The 25,415-nt window shown below is 35.0% G+C and overlaps 1 protein-coding gene across 1 annotated transcript; it reads right to left on the reverse strand.

The window, feature by feature from the left end:
* Nucleotides 1-9,935: 9,935 nt before the first annotated feature.
* On the reverse strand, nt 9,936-24,900 carry st8sia3 (ST8 alpha-N-acetyl-neuraminide alpha-2,8-sialyltransferase 3). Its single transcript, XM_048166937.1, has 4 exons — nt 22,133-24,900; nt 18,293-18,412; nt 16,507-17,064; nt 9,936-12,014 (listed from the first exon to the last, which is right to left on the reverse strand). Exons 1-4 carry the CDS (start codon nt 22,294-22,296, stop codon nt 11,732-11,734), a joined length of 1,125 nt encoding a protein of 374 aa, XP_048022894.1. The 5' UTR covers nt 22,297-24,900; the 3' UTR covers nt 9,936-11,731.
* Nucleotides 24,901-25,415: the final 515 nt, after the last annotated feature.

Here is a 25,415-nt window from a genome sequence, read left to right on the forward strand (position 1 = left end):
AGTTTGATTAATGATGAAGAAAATGGAGCAAAAGTATTTTTACATGGGTAAAAATTTATAATAAACACATTTTGAGTTCTGTTAACTGGCCTATTTTAATTGCTTTTCAACATAAAACAGGTAAAAGTCCAAAATTAAAACAAGAAATCAATAAAGATAATCTGGTGCTATTTAAACCCATTTAAAATGCAAAGCAATTTTTGGTTTCTGTGCATCTGATTGCAATATCACACTCTTTTTATTTATAAAGCACATTTCATACACAAAGTGCTTTACGTAAAAAGGAAACAAATACATAAGAATAAAAATGGAAAGCAGAGAATGCCCCTATCAGCTGATCTGATCAATCACACAATAAAACTGTGATTTATAATGAAAGGCTTTTGCGCTCTAGATGTTGATCAGTGATGAGATGAACTCATCTGAATGGATTAGTGTGTAAACGAAACACACTTGAGTTTGTGATCATCCTGCAGAAGCTGTAGAGGCCCGAGTAACTCTTCGATTGGGCTTTTTTCGCCCGTCTTTCCTCATGTCTGTCTCTCTCCGGCCATCTGCTGTGTCAGTGCAGCACTATTGATCAGAATCAATGCGCCTCGGACCCCATGATGACGGTGATGTGCCGTTAGTGGCCGTCAGTTCGCGCCCTGCGCTGCATCTGCTCGAGTGACCCGGCGGGCTCTGGGAGTGGACAGTGTCCGGCAGCTCTCGGTAAGTCTCGGACTTTCCTCTGGCACGTTAAACGCGCTCGTGCAGTCATACGCGGACGTTTTTATACAAACCTGCGCTTCGCCTTACAGGAGGGGCGAGAAACATCCGTGCGCGTGCAGGAGATCCGTCTGAATTAGTGTCGAGATGAACATTTCAAGCAGCGTTTAATATTTTTATTGCGATTTGCACTCTTTAATAAATGCTGTTCAATGATTCTTTGGGTTTTGCGAGCATAAAATGTCTGTTGTGATTCTCGGTGATTTCTGCATATTTAAAATATCATTTACTTGAATGCACACGTTACAGAAACACTTCTTGAATGATAAATGAGATTGTTTGAGGCATGTTGATGTCATTATGATGGCTGAAAACATCATCTCTGTCGCTCTGTGAATTTTGTGACATAAAATATTAATTTTTATTATTATTAATAATAATAATAACTGTGCCTTTTTGTCATGCAAAATAAAATTATATAAAAAAAAAAAATTATGACTTTATTTGAGTATTATTTAGCCTTTTATTTGAAATGCAGCATCTCAGGAGATCTGTCTAAACAAAAAAACACTTTTTATAAGCTGAAACTAGAGATCTGAAAGTCCTGTGGTGGTTTACACGTCACGAGACTTTCAGAAAACATGTTCACACACACATGCGCGCGCGCGCGGCTTCAATCGGTGCATGCTTTTTTATTATTCAAATTTCATATGCGTGTAAATCTGAATCAATCTAACATGAGAATAATGTGCATATATGATGAGAGATTGGTGTTCAGAATACGGCCTTAATTCAGTGTTCACTGTTGTATTTAACAGCATGAATCAGACTGAATTAAAACTCTCTTTTATCATAGACATATAATAATAATTTATTCCTGATTTTACGACTTCAAATTATGTATCGGATTGGAGGTTTGAGCATTTTTTTCTGTTGTGAGTGTGACTGAAACTTGCATTATTTTAAAGACTTAATTCTGAGCTTATAGAAAAAAGGTTTAAAACTCAACACGAGGTTAATATCCGATTCTGACCTAATATTATTTTTTGTCCGTGCTTCCTTAAAGAATATGATGTTCACACGACATGAGAATTTTAAGCCACGTGATTAAATAATGTCTAATATTCTTTTATACGCCTTTTACATGTGATTTTTTGTCGGATTTTTAGGATATATATGAGTGAAAGGTCATATATATATATATATATATATATATATATATATATATATATATATATATATATATAGTTATATATAGTTTTAATATATATATATATATATATATATATATATATATATATATATATATATATAGTGTGTGTGTGTGTGATGGTGCAGAGAGGGTTTGTGTCTCTCTGATGATGATATTGATTGTTTTGAGTGTTCAGGGTTAATTAATAACTGCTCTTGGTTTGCATGTGTGAGCAGTTTAACATGGAAGTGCTTTAATGATCGTTCTTCCTCTAGAAAAATACCTCCACATTTCTAAGATAACGTCTGTGTTGCATTATTCCACATGATATCTTCATCGTGTCTAAGTCTCTATTGCTGAAAGGCTGTATTTTGCTTGCTGTGTTTCAGGCTCTGTGACCTTTAACCCTCGACACTTTCACCTCATGACAGAGAGCAGCAAACACACACGGACAACAGCACTGATTCCTCTATAAGAGTTAATAAAGAGAATAGGATATGTGTGTAACGTACTAATACACTAATGAATGCAAAAAAATTATAATCGGAGCTTTTGATGATTTCTATGATTTCAGAATAACATTTACTTAAAAAAGAGAAAATTTACAGCTATTATACAACATTATAAAATCTTGCTGTAATTAATATGACATGAAAAACGAGGTTTCATTCGTTGACTATAAGTTAACATGAACAATACTTCTGAATCTTTTATTATTATTGATGTTAATTTCAACATTTACTTGCATCTGTTCATATTAATGGAGCTGATCTAGCATGAACAAACAATGAACAGTTGTGTTTTTATTAACTAATAAAGATGAATAAATACTGTAACAAATGTATTGCTCATTGAGTTAATGCTTTAACGGATCCTTATTGTAAAGTATTACTGAAAAAATATATATTTGACAAACAACAACAACAACAAAAAACTATGCATTCAAATTTCAAATTGCATCTAATGGTAACATCTAAATGAACTGGTCAAAATGCATACATACATAAATACATTTATGCCAACAAAACTCATTTTTATGGGTTAAATCGGGTAGAAATGGCTTTATACGCTCGCAATTACAGGTTATCTCTTCTTACAGTGTAGTTAAAATGTTTAATAATTTAAAATGCTTAAAATGCTGAATAAATCTGAAATAAAGTCACTGTTTTACTGAAATTAATTGTCCTCGTATAACTGGCATTATACACATTTGTGTCCTCAAAAAACACACACACACACACACACACACACACACACACACACACACACACACACACACACACACACACACACACACACACACACACACACACACACCTGTCTGTCCTATTCTTATGCTTTTTTGACACTGCAGGAATACGGAGCACTTTTCCCTGATCTCTCAGCTGTGTGTGTGTGTGTGTGTGTATTGATTATCTGAAGCTGGTTTGCATTTCTGTCTTTTGCCCAGAACCACAGAAACTCTTCTGTACAGTCATATTCATGTCATCAGATAATGTGAGGTGACAAACTCAATCATATTCATTCACTAACTCATCTCAGAGCATAAATAAAATTATTTCTAACAAACAAAAAACTTTTAACTGTTCATTACATCCAGCAGATTGTTGTTATTCAGATTTCTTCACTTTAAGAACAGATAAATGCAAAATTATTTCCATTGCTTTTATCTTACAGTATATTTATTAAACAATTATTATTATCAAAAACAATATTATAGGGTAACATATTGCAATGAGGTCTCATTTGTTGGCATTAATGTATTAATTAATTAATTAATTAAGTGTATATAGATAGATAGATATTTAGTGTTTATTGTTTGTTCATGTTAGTTCACAGTGCATTAACTAATGTTAACAACTTTTTATTTTAATCATGTATTATTAAATGTTGAAATTAGCATTAACTAAGACTAATAAATGCTGTATAGTTTATTGTTAGTTCATGTTAAATAATGTGAACAAATGAACCTTATAAAGTGTTATCAGCATCAGTATTAATTTATGGAGACTTCTCAAAAACATCATTAATCATAGAAGAAGAAAATGAGCAGAAATCTTCGAGAACAGAGAAAGGAAAGGGTTCAGTTTGCTGCTTTTCCCTTTTTTCTCCCCAAATTGATTTTCTATGAATCGAGAAGCACAAAACAGCTGAAATGTGCAAATGAAATGATACTAAACAAACCCTCGACTTTAACACTTCGACAAACTGTGGACTGTGTGCTACTCTAAAATTATTTCTATACAACATTAAAATGACTTTCATTAGATATCCAAGTGAATTCACAAATATTAAATCATATTTTTATTTAGAAAAATGACAAATTTTGATAATTCACCACAGTAAATTTTAAGTCATCTATAGCTAGAACTACAATTCTATTTTTTTTTTAAATCAAAATTAGAAATATCTTTCAAAAACGTCAATAAGTTGTACATGGAAATGAAAGATATTTCTCTGTTTCTGCAAACAGCAAGCGAACGATCTAAAGAGACAAAGCCGAGGGGCTGTTACATCATTCTGTTTACACTTTGACCCCGCTTTTTAGGCTCAAAGGTCAGAGGTCAAAGAAGACACGAGAGCCGAACGCAGCCAGCGGCCTGAACACACTCCACGTCTATTTATTTCACATAAAACAAACTAAATTGAACACAAACAATATATGCTGTATGTTGCTGTATTTTAACGGCAAAGCAATTTCATGCATGCATTACGAGTATAAAGAAGAAGGTGATCAATGTTTTCTCTTCCTCTGCACATGGATTATCAATAACATTTCACTTGTGTTGTTGTTTTTGATTGACGTTTTGTGTTTTAAATCATGTTCAGAAGGACCTTTAAAGGAATTTTCCTCTTAAACATGCTCTTTAATGGTGAAGTATCGAACCGTCGTCAGAGATCTCGCCGTATAACCCTGATTTATGACAACTGTAAACAAAACACAGCCAAAAATTATTGCTTGAGGAATATTTCTGATGGCCATTAGACTGTCAATCGAAGCGTCCACAGATAAATCTATTTTACATGCCGGACACTGTACAACAGAATATTGGTTGTGATTTTTTAAAAATTAGTCATAATAACATGTGACACAACTTTGATTGCTGAAACTGAAGTTTATTCTCTGAAACAATCATCATCATCATCATCATCATGAAAACATCGACAGGAGCTTAGTTCTGCGTTTACAATCGATTCCACATTTGAAAGAATAAGAAAATAACACTTCACACACACTCACTATTTGCTTCTCTACCATGAATTTGTTTCGCTTAAAGCTTAAAGTGTCCCTGTTATGCTTTTTCGAAATTACCTTGAATATTAAAGGTCTGCATATGATATATAAATACTGTCTCCTAAAAGAAAGAATCAATTCTGAACGTCGTCAGTAATTCAGTCTCTCTTCCTGCTGAACATATGTAGATTTGTAACTAATTTGCTTAATCCCAGCCTATGGTTTCCATTGGCTGAACAGCGTCTCTTTGCCCCGCCCTCAAACACTGTAGTTGTATCTGAGACTGGAAGAGTTTGGTTCGTGTTGTTCATGTCGAGAAGACGCTGTTTTCAACTTAGATGAGATTGATACGGTGAAACTGTTACTGTTTGTATCACTGTGAATCAAGAGCTGAGATTCAGATATGATAATGAGCATTTGGTTTCTGACCAATCACAACAGACTGGGCCATCTGACCAATCAGAGCAGAGCTGGCTCTCAGAGAGGCGGGGCTTAGAGAGACTGAATCTTTGATCGAACCGTTTCAGACACTGTGAGAAAAGAGTGGATATTATGAGAAATTAGTGAACCTTTAAAAAATTAGGAATCTTAAAAATAGCATAATAGGAGCACTTTAAATTTCTCTCGTGAAAGTCAAGATCTGGTGCCAGAAACACATCAGAAACTCAGTGGAGCATCTTACAATCGAAACACATTCAGAACATGGAAACAAAGACAGGTACAATCAAAAGAAGTCGGTATTATCAAAATAACAAACTGCATTAAACATTCAAAAGGAGTCCAGAATGATTCTCTGGCAGTCTCGGGTTCGTCTGAAAAGAGGAATGATATACAGCCGCACAACAGATGACGTCTGTGTACAGTATGAAAGGGCAATGAAAAGATTCCCAGCGAAGTCTAAAGTGTCTAAAACAGACTTTCTAAAACTATACATCAACATCAAATCATCAATGAAGAAATAAACACGGCAGCAGGTTGTTTTTCTGATATTGTTACTCTCTCTTTCTCACATAGGCTGGATTTATTTGAACATAAATACAGTAAAACAATAATATTTTTACAAAAATAACTGTATTCTGTTTGAATATATTTTAAAATGCAATTTATTCCTGAATTAGAAGTCTCTTCTGTTCGCAAGGCTGCATTTATTTGATCAAAAATACAGTAAAAATAGTGAAATATTTTTACAGTGTAAAATAGCTGTTTTCTATGTGAATATATAGTAAAGTGTAATTTATGTCCAGTGATCAAAGCTGAATTTTCAGCATCATTACTCCAGTCTTCAGTGTCACATGATCCTTCAGAAACCATGATGATTTGATGCTCAAGAAACATTTATGATTATTATCAATGTTTAAAACAGTCATATTTTTGTGGAAACTGTCATGCATTTTATTTTTCAGGATTCTTTGATGAATAGAAAGTTTACTGTCACCTTTGATCAAATTTAATGCGTCTTTGATGAATAAAAGTATTATTATTAATAATATTTTTTAACTCTTACTGACCCCAAACCTTTTAAATAGTATAGTGTACAGTAAACAATGGCAGGTTCTCACCTTTTAGATTCTGGATCAGAAAAACAACCCAAGATATCAAAACATATTGTAATATTCGTGTAAACAGTAGCCTAACATCACAATTAAGTTTGGATATGAACACTTTTGCATTATGGAAGCGGCAAATGTTTTGCTTTTGCATGTTTTTAAAATAAATTTCACAAACAAAGCTAAAACTTACATTGGAAAAACGTTCTCGAGACTTTCAGATGTCAGCTGACAGACTTTTGCGTGGAAAGTTCTTTGGTCAATGTTGATTTGACACTTCTCTATGTTTATGCATACATGAAAAAGAAATGACTCAAGAACATTTCTGTCAGTGTTAAACAGACACATAAGCAAGACAGATTAATCAAACTGACAACCGGGTCCGGTTTTTAGACGCTCAGCGTTTTGCAAATGGATCTTCAGTAATATGATCAGGGATTGGAACGTATCCACTGTCTCAGCCAATCACGTCGCCTGTTAATCATCTCAGCCAATCAATTTGTTTGTTAATCCGCTTGGTCATGCAAAAACAAATTTGCATGTCTTGGTTGATGGACCGATCACCGTCAGACTAAATAACCAACATATTCAGCCAATATAAAGTAGAATTTATGCTGGATAACTGCAATGCAATAAAACACCATTAAATGAATCATACAAATAATGATTATAAACTGATGGAAGCTTCATTGTTGGCAATCAATGAAGTTTCATATGAAAACAGAAGATGGTTTTGTTCAGGTTACAATCTGTGTCTCTGCTTTCGCTTCAGCTTTATGACGTCTTACAGAAACTGTAGCATAATCTATAGTGTTTATATATTATCATCTATATAATGACTGTATTTAAAAAAAGGAATAAATGTTAAAGGATTAGTTCACTTTCAAATTAAATTTTCCTGATAATTTCCCCCCCCCCCCATGTCATCCAAGATGTTCATGTCTTTCTTTCTTTAGTTGAAAATAAATTAAGGTGTTTGATGAAAACATTCCAGGATTTTTCTCCATATAGTGGACTTCAATGGGCACCAAACAGTTGAAGGTCCAAATTACAGTTTCAGTGCAGCTTCAAAGAGCTTTAAACGATACCAGATGAGGAATAAGAGTCTTATCTAGAGAAACCATTGGTCATTATCTAAAAAAATTAAAAATTATATACATTTTAACCATAAATGCTCATCTTGAACTAGCTCTCTTCTTCTTCTCTATAAGAATTCCAGCACTGTAGACACTGCTAAGTGTATTACTGCCCTCCACAGGTCAAAGTTTGAACTAAATTGTCATAGACAATATGCTAGTGCAAGTATATAACAATTAGTTCAAACTTTGACCTGTGGAGGGCAGTAATACACTTAGTAGTATCTACACTGCCGGAATTCTAATAGAGAAGAAGAAGAGAGCTAGTTCAAGATGCGCATTTATGGTTAAAATGTATATAATTTTTTAATTTTTTAGATAATGACTGATGGTTTCTCTAGATAAGACTCTTATTCCTCGTCTGGTATTGTTTAAAGCTCTTTGAAGCTGCACTGAAACTGCAATTTGGACCTTCAACTGTTTGGTGCCCATTGAAGTCCACTATATGGAGAATAATCCTGGAATGTTTTCATCAAAAACCTCCATTTCTTTTCGACTGAAGAAAGAAAGACATGAACATCTTGGATGGCATGGGGGTGAGTAAATTATCAGGAAATTTTCATTTGAAGGTGGACTAATCCTTTAAAGAAGACACGACACATCAAACTGGCCTGGGTTTCCACATGCACATTATGACTTCAACATACACACACACACACACACACACACACACACAGTAATAATAATCGTGTTAATAACACATACACATTCATAAACATAGAATCAATCACAAATAAAATGACATGATTCATAACCTCTATATTTCTGAAGTATATGCAAAGTAAACATTGATATTTCTGCAGAACTCTGACAGCTCACGAGCCAATCAGAGCCTCTCGCAGAATGGGAATGCACCGCCCACTGGAGCAATCTGATTGATTGACACAGGTCACGTCCAATTAAAATACTTCGGTTAGACTTTACTGTGTCTATATAATAATTCAGAAACATAACCTAGTAGACCAGCCTTAACCTGGCATGCAGAAAATACGCATAGTGTTTTGATTTTATGGAAGCTTGTTTCCACAACGGAATAAAAAAAAAAAAAATCTTGCAATTCTGACTTTTATTTTATTCCATTGTGGAAATCAGCTTCCATACTTTTGTCCTCTGTGACTATATACAAAACTAGATTCCTCTGAAGAAAATCTGAGTGGTGTTTGCCCCTGCAAAAGTCGCCGTTGTGGGTCGTTGCCAGGGTGTTACTAAGCGGTTGCTAGGGTGTTGTTGTTGGTTGCTAGGTGGTGGCGTACTTGAGTTCGGCTCATCTTCTGCTCTGTAGATATATATACTCAAAGAAAACCTTTGTAGGGATATTAAACAAAAGCATTTCTTTGATGTGCATTATATTTAGTAATATTTGCATTATAGTGTGGTTATATTGTAACATGATGCTTTTTGATAAATTTAATTAATAAAAGCTTTGAGCAGAGAGAACTTTCCGGTAACACTTTACAATAATGTTCCACTGGTTAACATTAGTTAACATGAACTAACTATGAACAATACTTCTGCTGCATTTATTATTAATCTTAGTTAATGTTACTTTCAAAATTTACCAATACATTATTGAAATCAAAAGTTGTAACATTAATTAATGCACCATGAACTAACATAAATATGATATTTTTTATTAACTAAGATTAATGGTTAATTAGATGAGTAAAGTTTGATGACAAACTTTGATTTTGGCTTGAGAAAGCCAAGTCTGAAAGTTTAAAATAACTTTGACTTGATTTCACACATTGCTAGCATGTTGTTAACATGATTAGCATGTTGCTAACATGTTTCTAGCATGATTTGCATGTTGCTAACATATTGCTACCACATTGCTAACATGTTTCTAGCATGATTACCAAGTTGTTAGCATTATTAGCATGTTGCTATCATGATTTAACATGAGGTTAGCATGTTTTGCTAACATGATTCAGAGTGTTTGCTGACATGATTTAACATGTTGTTAGCATGTTTTAACACTCTGCAAGCATGTTTTAACATGTTAACATGACTAACATGTTTCTAACATGAATAGCATGTTGTTATCATATTGCTAACATGATTTAACACATTGTTAGCATGTTATTAATATGATTAGCATGTTGCTAGCATGATTTAACCTGAGGTTAGTATGTTGCTAGCATGATTTAAAATGTTTGCTGACATGATTTAACATGTTGCTAACATCATTTAATACATTGCTAACTTGAATTGGAAAATTGCTAGCATGAATTAGCACATTGCTAGCATGTTTGCTAGCCAATTGCTAATATGATTAACACATTTTCAGCATGGATTAACATGTTGCTAGCATCATTAGCATGTTACTAACATGTTTTAATATATCTATATATATTCATGTCTGTTAACATTAATGTACTGTGGACTAACATAAATATGATCATTTTTATTAACTAAGATTAATGGTTAACAAAATGAGTAAAGTTTTATGACAAACTTTGATATTGGCTTGAGAAAGCCAGGTCTGAAAGTTTAAAATAACTGTGACTAGCTTGTTACATGTTGCTAGCATGTTTTAACATGTTGTTAGCATTTTTAACACACTGCTAACGTTTTAACATGTAGTTAACATGATTACATCACGTTGCTATGTCTCTAGCATGATTAGCATGTTTTGCTATCTTAGTGCTAGCATGATTTAACACACTACTAGCATGTTGTTAACATGATTAGCATGTTACTAGTATGTTGCTAACATGATTTAAAATGAGGTTAGCATGTTACTAGCATGATTTAGAATGTTTGCTGACATGACTTAAATTGTTTAACAAAACAATTTAATATATTGCTAACTTGAATTGGCACATTACTAGCATGTTTCTAGCATTCTTTAGCACATGATTTATCACATTGTTAACATGTTACTAGCATGATTTAGAATGTTTACTGACAATGTTTAATAAAACAATACATTGCTAACTTGAATTGGCACATTGGTAGCATGATTTAGCACATGATTTAACACATTGCTAGCATGTTACTAGCATGATTTAGAATGTTTGCTGACATGATTTAACACGTTTAACAAAACAATTTAATACACTGCTAACTTGAATTGGCACATTCCTAGCATGTTTCTAGCATGATGCTAGCATGTTTAGCATGTTGCTAGCCTATTGCTAACATGATTAACACATTGCTAGCGTGATTAGCATGTTGCTAGCATGATTAGCAAGTTACTTGCATGTTTTAAAATGTTGTCCTAGGATAGTCCTTAAGCTTTTCTAGCGATAGCTTAAATACTCTTTAAGTATTATGTTGCGTTCACACCAGACGCGAATGAAGCGTTACGCGCGAGTGATTTACATGTTAAGTCAATGCAAAGACGCAATAGACATCCTGCGGCACGAATTGAGCATTTCGGGCGTTTGATGCGCATAACACGTGATTCACGCGAATCACGCGAAGTGAAAAATCGGAACTTTGGCGAATATTCGTGCCGCGTTAACCAATCAGGAGCTTTCTCTAGAAGTGACGTGATTACGACGTAGCGAGCGGAGGCAGAAATCCGAAACAACAATGGCGAACAAAATCATTGATTTATTCACGCAAGTCGCATCTAGTGTGAACGCCCCATTATACTACAAAAGTCTTGACTTCATACTCAATGGAAGTCTGTGGGACTGTCGTAGTTTTGATCACGCGTTTAATGAAAATCGTAAGTCGGATCAGAAAAGTGTCAAGCAAACATAATAAATGCTGTAATATATATTGCTCATTGTTAGTTAACAAATATTGTAAAGTGTACCAACTTTCCTCATCATTACTAACACTGATCATTAGTGGCTGAGCTTGATGTCGATAGTTGCCACCCCGAATCACCACAAACGTCCATTAGCCAAACCAAACGACCCTGAGTCCTGACCGCTGACCCTTTGACCCTGACCTCTGCCCTCTAGGCGCAGTGGGAGAGGCTGAGTTTCAGGACGCCGTCTGCGTGCATCTTGAAGAGCAGTTTGAACTCGGTGGGCAGCTGGTGCGACTCCTGCCACTTGGTGGTAAACTTGGTGCCCTTCTTGTCGTAGTAGTGGTACGGCAGCTCCTTCCCCGTGTTGGGATCCCAGCCGAAGGGCCAGAATCCGTACAGGTGGATCTGATCACACAGGGACGAGGCCAGCGTGAACATGAGGATCCCCGTGCTCAGCCGCTTCGGAGACAGCTGCTTCGTTTTCCAGTACCTGCAGACAAACAACAGGACATCACTTGAAATGTGATTTTGTAAAATATATCGATTTTTTGCATTGTTTTTTATGTCCAGTTGTGTTTTAAACAAACTATCTTTGGATATTTTGCAATGTCACAAAGAGCATTTGGCTGAATCTCACAAAACCTGTGATTTTTTTAGGTCAACAATTAGGTCAAATCAATTCTAAAGCCCTTTATATATTATATTATTAATAATAATTATGGCATGAAAATTGTGAATTTTTTGCTTTTTTTTTCTGTGGTGATTTAAACAAACTATCTTTGGATATTTTGCGATGTCGCAAATTGGAAATAGGATTAACTAAATCAATAAGTGTGTATTTGCTGACATAAAGCCCTTTAAAAAATTATATTACTATATTTTTAAAATTAAATTCATCATGCATTCATTGAATACAAAACATCTTTATGTATTTATTTGTTCATAGACAAAACCTGTGATTATTTATTTATTAGCATAAAATGAAAACATTTCACTCCAAAATAATATTTTCAAAATTACATTTATGATATTATAATTATGAAAATAGTATGTTACGCTGCTCCGAACATATATCAAGTCTTTTATAAAATTACATTATTATATTATCACAATTATATTCATCAACCAATGAATTAATTTTTTTTAACTAATTAATTAATTAGTTTTTCAAATTGCAAACCAGAATAAAAATCAATAACTCTGAAAAAAATGTAAAAATGCACTTCATTATACACTTCATTCAAAGGTTTGGGGTCAGAAAGATTTTATTTTTAAAAGAAATTAATACTTTTATTCATCAAGGATGCATTAAAATGATCAAAAGTGACTTTCTATTCATGAAATAATCCTGAAAAATAAAATATGAAAATATGAACTGTTTTCAACATTGATAATAATCATAAATGTTTCTTGAGCATCAAATCATCATGATTTCTGAAGGATCATGTGACACTGAAGACTGGAGTAATGATGCTGAAATTTCAGCTTTGATCACAGGAATAAATTACACTTTACTATATATTCACATAGAAAATAGCTATTTTAGATTATAATAATATTTCACAATTTTACTGTATTTTTGATCAATTAAATGCAGCCCACAAACTTTTGAATGCTAGTGTACATATAATTTAGACCCATGTTTATGTGATATTTAGGTAATTTAGATAAAACCATCGACAGTAATCAGCAATGTTTTCCACACCAAAGTCTTTCCATAAGCGCTGATCTCAGTATGTTCTGCTGCTCTGAACACTTCAACACCACAAATCCTCTGTAATCTCACCTGTAAAACCATCCAACACAGAACTTCAGCTTTAAATGAATTGTGAATAAACAGAACTACTGCCATACACAGTTAATGGTGATAAACCACTGCATGCACACTGAACAGCATTTACCATGAACCCCCGGGTAAGAAAGCTAATGTGTTTCACCCAAAGTGGCACATGTGTCTGCAGGAAAATGGTGACAACACATCCATGAAGGTCAGCTGCTCCTGTGTGTGTGTGTGTGTGTGTGTGTGTGTGTGTGTGTTCAGAGGTTCATTCGCTCAGAGCAAGGTTAGTTCAACCACCATCTCTAATAGAGTCACAGCGCTGGTGAACCACAGAGAAACAGTGAACAGCACTGGACTACAGGCTGACGTGTGTGTGTGTGTGTGTGTGTGTGTGTGTGTGTGTGTGTGTGAATCATTTTCTATTACTTATTTACTTATTTTTAAAGATTTTTAAAGTCTAGTTTTAAAATGATTGTTAATATTGATTTTAATATTATTCACTTAATATGAATACTATTCATAGAGTTTATTAATATTAATACAATTTCTCTTTCAAATCGAACGTCAAATTGTTGTGAAAATACATATTTTTAAAATTATAATTAAAACATACTCTCACACAGATCCTTATTCATAGCTGACTGTTAAACCAAATTTCTATTAATCTTCTTGTGGAGCTTTTGAGCATCTTACAGGGGTTAAATGTGTCCAATTGGACACAGCGACTCGCTTTAATGGGATAGCAGAAGATTACAGGACAATAGCTCAGTTCTGTGAATGATGGGTTAAATCGAGTAACTCTCACTCGCTCTCTCTTTATGCTTACTTAGAGTGAGTGTGATAATTCGGACTTTCTTCTCGCAATTCTGACTGTCTTCCTCGGAATTCTGAGTTTACATCTTGCAATTCTGATTTTTTTCTCTGTATTTTAAATACACATATCGCAATACTGACCTTCCTCGGAATTCTGATATTAAATCTCGCAATTCTGACTTTATTGGAATTCTGAGTTTACATCTTGCAATTCTGACTTTCTTTCTCAGAATCCTGAGTTTACATCTTGGAATTCTGACATTCTTCTTGGAATTCTGAGTTTACATCTTGCAATTCTGACTTTCTTCTCGAAATTCTGAGTTTACATCTTGCAATTCTGACTTTCTTTCTCAGAATCCTGAGTTTACATCTCGGAATTCTGAGTTACTTCTTGGAATTCTGAGTTTACATATTTTGCAATTCTGATTTTCTTCCTCAGAATTCTGAGTTTAAATCTCCCTATTCTGACTTTCTCGGAATTCTAAATTTATATCTCACAATTCTGACTTCTCGGAATCCCGAGTTTATATTTTGCAATTCTGACTTTCTTTCTCGGAATTCTGAGTTTACATCTCGCAATTCTGACTTTCTTCCTCTGAATTCTGAGTTTAAATATCATAATTCAGAATTTTTCTCGGAATTCTGAGTTTACGTCTCACAATTCTGACTTCTCAGAATCCTGAGATTACATTTTGCAATTCTGACTTTCTTCCTTGGAATTCTGAGTTTAAATCTCACAATTCTGACTTTCTCGGAATTCCGAGTTTACATTTTGCAATTCTGACTTCTCACAATTCTGACTTTCTTCCTCAGAATTCTGAGTTTACATCTTGCAATTCTGTCTTTCTTCTCGAAATTCTGAGTTTACATCTCAGAATTTGGACTTCTCGAAATTGTGACTTTCTTCTTGCAATTCTGAGTTAACATCTCGCAATTCGGACTTTCTTCCTCGGAATTCTGAGTTTAAATCTTGCAATTCTGACTTCTCGGAATTCTGAGTTTACATATTTTGCAATTCTGATTTTCTTCCTCAGAATTCTGAGTTTAAATCTCCCTATTCTGACTTTCTCGGAATTCTAAATTTATATCTCACAATTCTGACTTCTCGGAATCCCGAGTTTACATATTTTGCAATTCTGACTTTCTTCTCAGAATTCTGAGTTTAAATCTCGGAATTCTGACTTTCTTTCTCGCAATTCTGAGTTTACATCTCACAATTCGGACTTTCTTCCTCTGAATTCTGAGTTTAAATATCATAATTCAGAATTTTTCTCAGAATTCTGAGTTTACGTCTCACAATTCTGACTTCTCAGAATCCTGAGATTACATTTTGCAATTCTGACTTTCTTCCTTGGAATTCTGAGTTTAAATCTCACAATTCTGACTTTCTCGGAATTCCGAGTTTACATTTTGCAATTCTGACTTCTCACAATTCTGACTTTCTTCCTCAGAATTCTGAGTTTACATCTTGCAATTCTGTCTTTCTTCTCGAAATTCTGAGTTTACATCTCAGAATTTGGACTTCTCGAAATTGTGACTTTCTTCTTGCAATTCTGAGTTAACATCTCGCAATTCGGACTTTCTTCCTCGGAATTCTGAGTTTAAATCTTGCAATTCTGACTTCTCGGAATTCTGAGTTTACATATTTTGCAATTCTGATTTTCTTCCTCAGAATTCTGAGTTTAAATCTCCCTATTCTGACTTTCTCGGAATTCTAAATTTATATCTCACAATTCTGACTTCTCGGAATCCCGAGTTTACATATTTTGCAATTCTGATTTTCTTCCTCAGAATTCTGAGTTTAAATCTCCCTATTCTGACTTTCTCGGAATTCTAAATTTATATCTCACAATTCTGACTTCTCGGAATCCCGAGTTTATATTTTGCAATTCTGACTTTCTTCTCAGAATTCTGAGTTTAAATCTCGGAATTCTGACTTTCTTTCTCGCAATTCTGAGTTTACATCTCACAATTCGGACTTTCTTCCTCTGAATTCTGAGTTTAAATATCATAATTCAGAATTTTTCTCAGAATTCTGAGTTTACGTCTCACAATTCTGACTTCTCAGAATCCTGAGATTACATTTTGCAATTCTGACTTTCTTCCTTGGAATTCTGAGTTTAAATCTCACAATTCTGACTTTCTCGGAATTTTACATTTACATCTCACAATTCTGACTTCTTGGGATTCTGAGTTTACATCTCGCAATTCTGAGAAATAAACTCACAATTGTGAGGAAAAAAGACAGAGTTGTGAGATAAAAAGTCACAATTACCATTTTCAGAAACAAGCTTCCATACAAAACCCAAAATGATACCATGGTATTTTTAGTAGTGTGGTTCTCAAATGAGGCCTAAACAGGTTCAGACAGACGTACAAAAGCTCTTACCTGTTCACATACTGCATAATGTTTCCCGGCCAGGCTAACTGTACTTTCAGCTGCCCCTTGTGCTCTACGAAGAAATCTACGAGTGTGCGTGTGACAGTGGCGGATGTGTGGAAGAAAAAGGCGGGGATCCACAGGATCGCGCCGTCCAGCTTCTTCAGACTCAAGAAGAAATTGTTTCTGTCCTGGATGGTCAGCAGGTTGTTGTAGTATTTCTCCAGAATACTGGGATTGAAGGTGGTGAGGTTGGTCCGGCGGCCCACGTCTCTACGGAAGACCTCGGTGGGCGCGAAGTTGCAGCGGAAGACAAAGTCATACTTGTCGATTTCAGGGCCGCAGCGGCTGCCGGTCAGGATCCCGCTGTTGCCCACTACGGCGCAGGTGTTGTAGCGCTTGTTGAGGACGGGAGAAGAGTCCGGAAGCAAAGACCTGAGGTTCTCACCAATGGAGAAGACGTATTTGTGACTGGAGTAGTCGTAGTGCATTAACTGACCCACGCGAACGCTGCTCTTGGTCAGGGTGAAGTTGTGCGGGACGTCGATGTACTGGGCGATCTCTTTACTGGAAAACACATGCAACAACATCAGAATAAAGTGGACAGAATCAGAAACGCAACGCAAGTAGCAGCTGACAGGAGTGTTTTAAAAGAGATCTTAAACAAGAATATTCATAACCATAAAGTTTAAATAATATAACTACTTAAGAATATTCATATTTATTAATATTTAAAGGATTAGTCCACTTTTAAATAAAATTTTCCTGATAATTTACTCACCCCCATGTCATCCAAGATGTTCATGTCTTTCTTTCTTCAGTCGAAAAGAAATGAAGGTTTTTGAGGAAAACATTCCAGGATTATTCTCCTTATAGTGGACTTCAAACGGTTGAAGGTCAAAATTACAGTTTCAGTGCAGCTTCAAAGAGCTTTAAACGATACCAGACGAGGGATAATGGTCTTATCTTGCGAAATGATCTGTCATTTTCTAAAAAAATACAACTGTATATGCTTTATAAACACAAAATATCATCTTGCACGTGCTTCCGCTTTCCGTATTCTTCAAAAAGCTTACGCTGAATGTCCTATGCTTTCCCTATTCAACATACAGAACGAACGCGGCACCAGTTTTGTTTTTTTCCCCTAAGTAGAATAGGGAAGGCGTAGGACATACGGCGTAAATGTTTTGGAGAATACGGAAAGCGGAAGCACCTGCAAGATGATATTTTGTGTTTATAAAGTATATACAGTCGTATTTTTTTTTGAAAATGGCAGATGGTTTCTCTAGATAAGACTCTTATTCCTCGTCTGGGATCGTTTAAGAGCTCTTTGAAGCTGCACTGAAACTGACATTTGGACCTTCAATCTGTTGAACCCCAGTGAAGTCCACTATATGGGAAAAATCCTGGAATGTTTTCATCAAAAACCTTAATTTCTTTTTGACTGAAGAAAGAAAGACATGAACATCTTGGATGACATGGGGGTGAGAAAATTATCATTAAAGTTGAATTTTAAAGTGAACTAATCCTTTAATATTACACGTGTGAGAGTTGATGTTTTATAAACAGTTTTAAAAAATACTGTTTTCAAAAAAAATTGACATTTGAATTAAACAAATAAAATAATTAAGAATGTTTACATCCTGCAATTCTGATTTTTTCCCCCCATAATTCTGAGTTTACATCTTGTAATGGTTTGCATTTGCATTGAAATAACATATGGCATCTACCTTGATTATTCAAAAACTATTCAGTTACTCTCATCTTCTGCTCTGTGTGTGTGTGTGACGTTCACCTTTGCTCTAAATAAGCGCTCTTGTTAAACCTCCAGTTGCTGGACTCCTGTATGTTCTCGTTGAGGGCATTATTCAGGGACGTGAACGCAGGATCCAGAAACTTCATTGCCAGTTGGGACCTGACGAGAAGATGGACAGACAGAGGAAATGAAAACACTGTTTCTGTTCCACTTCACAGGAAGGCCCGATCCCGATGTCCCGCTGATGGCAGCTGCTGAAAGTGGTTCCAATCAATCGGACCCATCCAGACTCCTGTCAGTCACCTCCCGCCCGGGGCAGTCGATGCCCGCTCTAATTAAGCAGCCTCTTTTAGACTCCACGCCTGCTCGTTTTCTCACTCTCATTTGTTAAAGCTTGTTCCGTTTCATTACCAGAGTTATTTGAGTCTGGGTTACGGCCTCAGAGGTCAGAGAGCTGTGTTGGTTTACAGGCCGACTCAAGTCACTCCCAATATAACAGTGAACAGGAACTCAATCATTTCATACACTCTTTTTCACAGTGACGCATGCCATAGAAGAACCAATTCTGGTTCCTCAAAGAACCTTTCAGTGACCTTTTTTATGTGAAGTATGTTTTAATATTCTATAAAACCTTTTAACACTATAAAGAACCTTTTGTGGAATGGAAAGATTCCATGGATCTTAAAGGTTCTTCAAGGAACCATCAATGCCAATGAGGAGCCTTTATTTTTAAGAGTGAACATTGAACTATACAGTAACGTTTGTAGACAAACTTTGATGTTGGCTTGAGAAAGCCTAGCCAGAAAGTATTAGCAGCTTTAAGTTCGAAGGTTTTAATTTGGAATAGGTTTTAAGTTTTACTTTAGTATCTTTAAAAGCTAGACTTTTGGGTAGATGCATGATTTATCATGATTTGTCACATTTGCGAGCATGATTTAACATTGTTAGCATGTTTAGCATGTTGCTAGCATTATTTAGTGCAGTGTTAACATGCTTCTACATGATTTAGCATGTTGCAAGCATGATTCTAGCATGATTTAACATTGTTAACATGTTTTAGCATGTTGCTTGCATAATTTATCATATTACTAGCATGCATTAACATTTTCTAGTATGATTTAGCATGTTGCTAGCATTATTTAGTGCAATGTTAACATGTTTCAACATGATTTAGCATGAAACATTCTAGCATGTTTTTAGCACATTGCTAGCATTCTTTAGCCTGTTGTTAGCATGATTATTCATGTTGCTAACACGTTTCTAGCACAATTTAACATTTTATAGCATCATTTAGCATTTTTCTAGCATTATTTAACATTGCTAACATGTTTTAATATGTTGCTAGCAATATTTTGTGCAGTGTTAACATGCTTTAACACAATTGATCATGTAGATAGCATGATTCTAACATGGTTTAACATTGCTAGCATGATTTAACATGTTGCTAGCATGTTTCTAACATGATTTAACATTGCTAGCATGAATTAGCTTGTTGTTAGCATTATTTAATGCATTGTTAGCATGCTTGTAACATGATTTTGTATATCACTGGCATGATTTAACACATTGATAACGTTTTAATATGTTGTTATCATTAACATGTCGTTGCATGTGTCTAGCATGAATTAGCACATTGCTAGCATGTTTTTAGCATGAGTTAGCAAGCATGTTGTTAACATGTTTTAGCACATTGCTAGCATGCTTCTAGCGTGTTTTTGTTTTTCATGTTAATTTTAGTTTAATTTTTAGTCATTTTGTTGCTTTTATCAGTTTATTATGTATTTTTTTTTATATTTTGCTACTTAGATTTAATTAAGTCCCTCCAGTAAGACTTCTTCTCTATATCAGTGTCAGTGTTTCTGAACTCCCTGAAACGCCTCCATCTTGAGTTTTCTTCACAATATTCCTCATTTAAATAATTCATATGCAAAATAAAGGGGCGGGGCCTGGTTGAGTTAGTTAGTAGTGTGTTGAAACTGGCGGTTATGGTAAGGGGCGGGACATTTCCCAAACACCAATCACAACACACGGCTCCAGCCGACCAATCAGAGCACAGTGCGCTTTTCAGAAGGAGGGGCTTCATAGAGACAGGAACTAAACAGAGCGTTACTGACAGACTGGGAAGAGAGGAGCTGAACAATGGAGAATATGAGGAAAATAATCAACATTCAATCATGAAAACCTGTTCTAGTAGAGCCAAAAAACAACAATGTGGCCTCTTTAAGGCATGTGTAGTTACTATTACTGGTAAGTAATTCAAATTAAGCCCCTGGTACACTATTAACTGATTTGAACTTTACTTAAAACGCATTTGAAGGCAGTTCTGCTAGTTTTGGCATTTTCTCTATTCCCTGGTGGAAGTTCAAATGACAAACCAGCAAAGATGAATAACATATGGTCACATAAGAGTGCCATATCAAAATGACTCCTGCTATGTAACCTTGACTGTACCAAAAGAGTCTGATTACTGACTGGAAATGAACCTGCCAGAGGAGTAAATCAGGACCAAGGACAGCGTTCAGGGCCTCAGACGAGCTGCACCATCCTTCAGTTTCAATCAACCACAACATTAACACTGGACTTTGGTTGCACTTTACAGTGTTCATGTACTACATATTTGTTTACATAACACAGAATAACGCTGATCAAAAAACATGCACTTGTGTGCACATGTATGCTATATTTCAAATGTCATTAAACATTACCCTAAAAAACGTTTTTCTTAATGCAAAGAACATTTTAATATTCTAAAGAACCCTTTTTAACTATAAAGAACCTTTTATGCATTTGAAAGTTTCCATGGATCTTAAAGGTGCCCTAGAACGCTTTTTCACAATATGTAATATAAGTCTAAGGTGTCCCCTGAATGTGTCTGTGAAGTTTCAGCTCAAAATACCCCATAGATTTTTTATTATTCAATTTTTTAACTGCCAATTTTGGGGCATCATTAAATATGCACCGATTCAGCGTGCTTCCCCTTTAAATCCTCGCGCTCCCCGCCCCCAAGCTCGCAACTCTATAATACATTGCATAAACAAAGTTCACACAGCTAATATAACCCTTAAAATAGATCTTTACAAAGTGTTCGTCATGCAGCATATCAGATCATGTGAGTATGGTATTAATTTGGATGTTTACATTTGATTCTGAATGAGTTTGATAGTGCTCCATGGCTAAAGCTAACATTACACACTGTTGGAGAGATTTATAAAGAATGAAGTTGTGTTTATGAATTATACAGACTTCACTCTTACACTCTTAATCATCACTCTTAAAAAAAAATAAAGGTTCCAAATGGAATCTTAAAGGGTTCTGTAAGGTGCTCCATTTTAGCAGTTCCCATCATGGGATAATTTTATGGATTTGGTTTAAATTAATTGATACATTTTGTTTTAATTCAATTTTATGAATTAAACAGCTCATAAACAAATAACCAATTAAACATGAAAGTATTATGCAATCATTAAAGACATTTCTCCTCATATTGAACCTTAAATGGCATAAATGGATTTTTAAAATTGAGTCAAGAACCCCAGAGTTCTATATAGAACCTTTTATATGTGTAGATGTTCTTTATGATGCCAATAAAGAATATTTGTTCAAATAGAACGCATGACGTATATAGAATCTAAATGCAGCCAGCTGACTGTTCAGAAATCATTACTCTGCGAAATATGAGAATGTAGGTTAGTCCATCTTCATGATCCAGGACTGAACTGCGCATGCGCTCAGAGCATCATGACAGAAGGACAAGAGGCCTTTCCAAAAAAAATGTGATTAAAGCACATGCGCATTAGAAACGTTGCCCTTTACAGAAATAAACAACCCCGTTATGACATTTGTAAAAAAAAAAAAAAAAAAATGTGTGCGATAACTCACCGAAACCCCGCGTGAAACATGTACATCCGCGGACCGCCGGCGTTGGCGTATTTCGGGGAGGTGAAGATGAAGTCTTTCTTGATGGACACGTAACTGATCAATGACAAAATGAGCAAAGCGACGCTGAACATCACCAGACCCAGAACACTGACGACCCGAACCATCTCAGCGATTCACACACGCAGAACGAACATGATGAATGTGAGCTGCATCGCTTCAGATGCTACAACCGCCGGAGAAGATGATGGTGATGATGAAGATCCGGGCTCCGCGGCGTGTCTCATCAGCACCGGCCGCTGCCATGCCGGATCTCTGTCTTAGCTGTAAACATCCCCGCTCACATCCCGTCTCATGCGTTCAACAGCAGGCGATATTTAAAGGAGACTCGATCCTATTCAGAGAAATCCAAGAAATAAACAAGTCACTGCAGCAGACTGAAGCGATGGACGCTCCGCGGGCACTAAAGGGTTACACGGATTATCCTGATCACACACACACACACACACACACACACACACACACACACACACACACACACACACACACACACACACACACACACACACACACACACACAATAATCTGTAATATCCTCACAACAAAACACATTCTGCCTTTTATTTTAGACCTTTGCACTTCAGTGTACTGCATAAGTGCACAATATTTTCATTACATGAAATCATATTGTTATTCAATATATATATACATAGACAGTAGTGGCCAAAAGTGATGTCAAGCCTTTGAAAATTTATATTTTCTTTATTCAAAGATTATTAAAAGATTTTGTAAGCATATTGCATAATTGTGCTTTAAGTCCATTGTTTTATGTGATAATAACACAATGTAACAGGACAAATTGTGTGACAGTCATACAAAGAAATTATGAACACATGCAAAAACAAGAGAAAACCTTATATTGCTTTTTTCCTGTCAGCTTTTTGTTTTTCTATGCATTTTTTTTTATTTGCATAGTTAAATAAAACTGTAGTTTGCCTAATAATTTTGTCAGTAAATGCCTTAACCAAGTTTAGAGTAAATCATAATATTTGTGTTGTCATATAATGATGTCTACACCAACACTGCAAAAATGCCTTTCTTATTTAGTATTTTTGTCTTGTTTCCAATCTAAATATCTAAAAATACTTAAATCAAGATGCTTTTACTAGATAAGTAACATGCATAAGATATTTTTTTATTGTTTTCCGGAGGGGAAAAAATCAAAATGACGTGAGTTTTTGCTTAAAACGAGCAAAATTATCTGCCAACGAGGTAAGAAAAATAATCTAAACAGAAACAAGATTATTTTTCTTACCCCACTGGCAGATAATTTTTCTTGTTTTTAGCGAAAAATCACTTTATTTTAAGAATATCTTATGTCATGTTACTTATCTATTCATCTGGATTTAAGAATTTTTTTGATATTTAGACTGGAAACAAGACAAAAATACTAAGAAAAGCATTTTGCAGTGAATACATTTTTAACAACAACAACAACAACAACAACAACAACAACAACAAAACCCCCACAATGTCTGCGCAGTAATGTTTAATGTTAATATGTGCAGAGATTACTGTAATCCCAACACTCACTCAGACTAATGGATAGTTTGGGACTGTGTATAATCTCATATAATTTCATTTCAATACAGGTTGTAAGTAACTTGGAATTTGGTTCTCATTATTTGGCTCAGTAGCAGCATATACAGGTTGAACAAAAGCGGTACTAGAATTGAGCCTTGGGGCACTCCGCGTGTCACGGATGTCTACTAGGACTTATGGTCGCCTAAACTTACATAATAACTTCTCCCTTCTAAGTATGACAATTGAACCATGACCTGAGTCATAAAAATACAGTGACATTTGTGATTACTGGAGATTTGTATTTATGGAAATTACTAGAAATCTAAACATCAAAATCTCCTGCAATAGTTTTCTCTCAAAGCATCCGGACACAACCAGCAGCTGCTAACAGGGACTTAAACCTACACAAGCACCGTAACAGTATTTCTACCTCTCTCGCTTTCTCAATACTTTAAATAATGCATGCATTGAAACCTTTTTGTTAACTTTTGTTGCTAAAGAAACAGAGACTAAAATCTGTAAAGTTTAACTACACAAAGCTATTAGTGAACACGGGTGATGAATCAGGCCTTTTGTAAGCACGCTGAATGTGTAATGCACTTTTATATCAAACATTCGAGGCAGCGCAGGACATAAACCACACAAATATCAATATCTTATATCTCACTTCTCTACAGAACACAATAAAAGCTGTGAAATTGCTCCTTCTCTCATGAAAAGTTAAAAAGCTGCAAAGGGAATAATTATGAAAAACTCATCAATTGCAGTAGCTGCAGGGAGAATTAAAGATCAGTTTTAGTGGAGCACAAAATGAAATGGATTGCAGTCGAGTTTAAACTAAACGACTTTCTGGAGCAGAAAGAGAGAGTTATTATCCAGAGAGAGCAAAACACAGCCACAAAATCAAATATCATACATAAAGAACATTTGCAAAAACAAACATAAGTCAGATAACTGCATGATAACTGTATCTTACCACACGGTACAAACGTCTTCTGTTGAGAACGACTCCATGTGAAATCTGATATATGGCAGACAAAACACGATTATACATCCATCATAATTTTTTTAATCCATCACATAACAATAATAAATCAGACACATATCTGCACCATATATTGTAAAATATTGCACAGTAGTCATTTTAATGGTCATCAAGAACAGGTTAAGTTGATTAGAACTTAACTAAAACAATTAATTCAGAAGTAATTGTGATTTGACATCACATTATTAACACTAGACCACCAACATTTACATTATTATTTTATATTAAATATGTCTATATAGTTTTTATTAACTTTTATTTCAGTTTTAGTTATTTTAGTACATCAAGTTAAACTAAATGAAAATGAGTAATGCGCTGGCAATTAACTGAAATAAAATCAATTTAATCCGTTTTTTATGGTATTAGTTTTAATTAACCTTGTTCTATAGAAGCTTGTTTCTGCCACTAAAGTCATTTCGATTTTTTTTCACAATTCTGACATTTCTTCTCGCAATTTCGAGATATAAACTCGCAATTTTCAGATTTGTGAGATATAAACATCCAGCGTTAGCGTCAGTTCTGGCAGGTCACGTCAGTCAAGCTCGCATCAGCTGACTCCCAGGTGACTTACGTCAACCTATAGGAATACGACGCCTATGACAGCATCCATATATAAGCTCCTCAGTATTATCAGCAGCTATTGCATTTCTCAGGAGC

The sequence above is a fragment of the Megalobrama amblycephala genome, linkage group LG18 (assembly GCF_018812025.1).
Source record: "Megalobrama amblycephala isolate DHTTF-2021 linkage group LG18, ASM1881202v1, whole genome shotgun sequence".
NCBI classification, from domain to species: Eukaryota; Metazoa; Chordata; class Actinopteri; order Cypriniformes; family Xenocyprididae; genus Megalobrama; species Megalobrama amblycephala.

Bases quoted from the DNA above. Each gene is read 5' to 3' on its own strand.
- st8sia3 (XM_048166937.1), bottom strand. From the start codon at position 22,296: ATGGTTCGGGTCGTCAGTGTTCTGGGTCTGGTGATGTTCAGCGTCGCT. The intron at 18,413-22,132 runs GTGAGTTATCGC...TCTTCTCGTCAG, and splicing joins ATGTTTCACGCGGGGTTTCG to GTCCCAACTGGCAATGAAGT. The intron at 17,065-18,292 runs GTGAACGTCACA...TGTGTTTTCCAG, and splicing joins AGCGCTTATTTAGAGCAAAG to TAAAGAGATCGCCCAGTACA.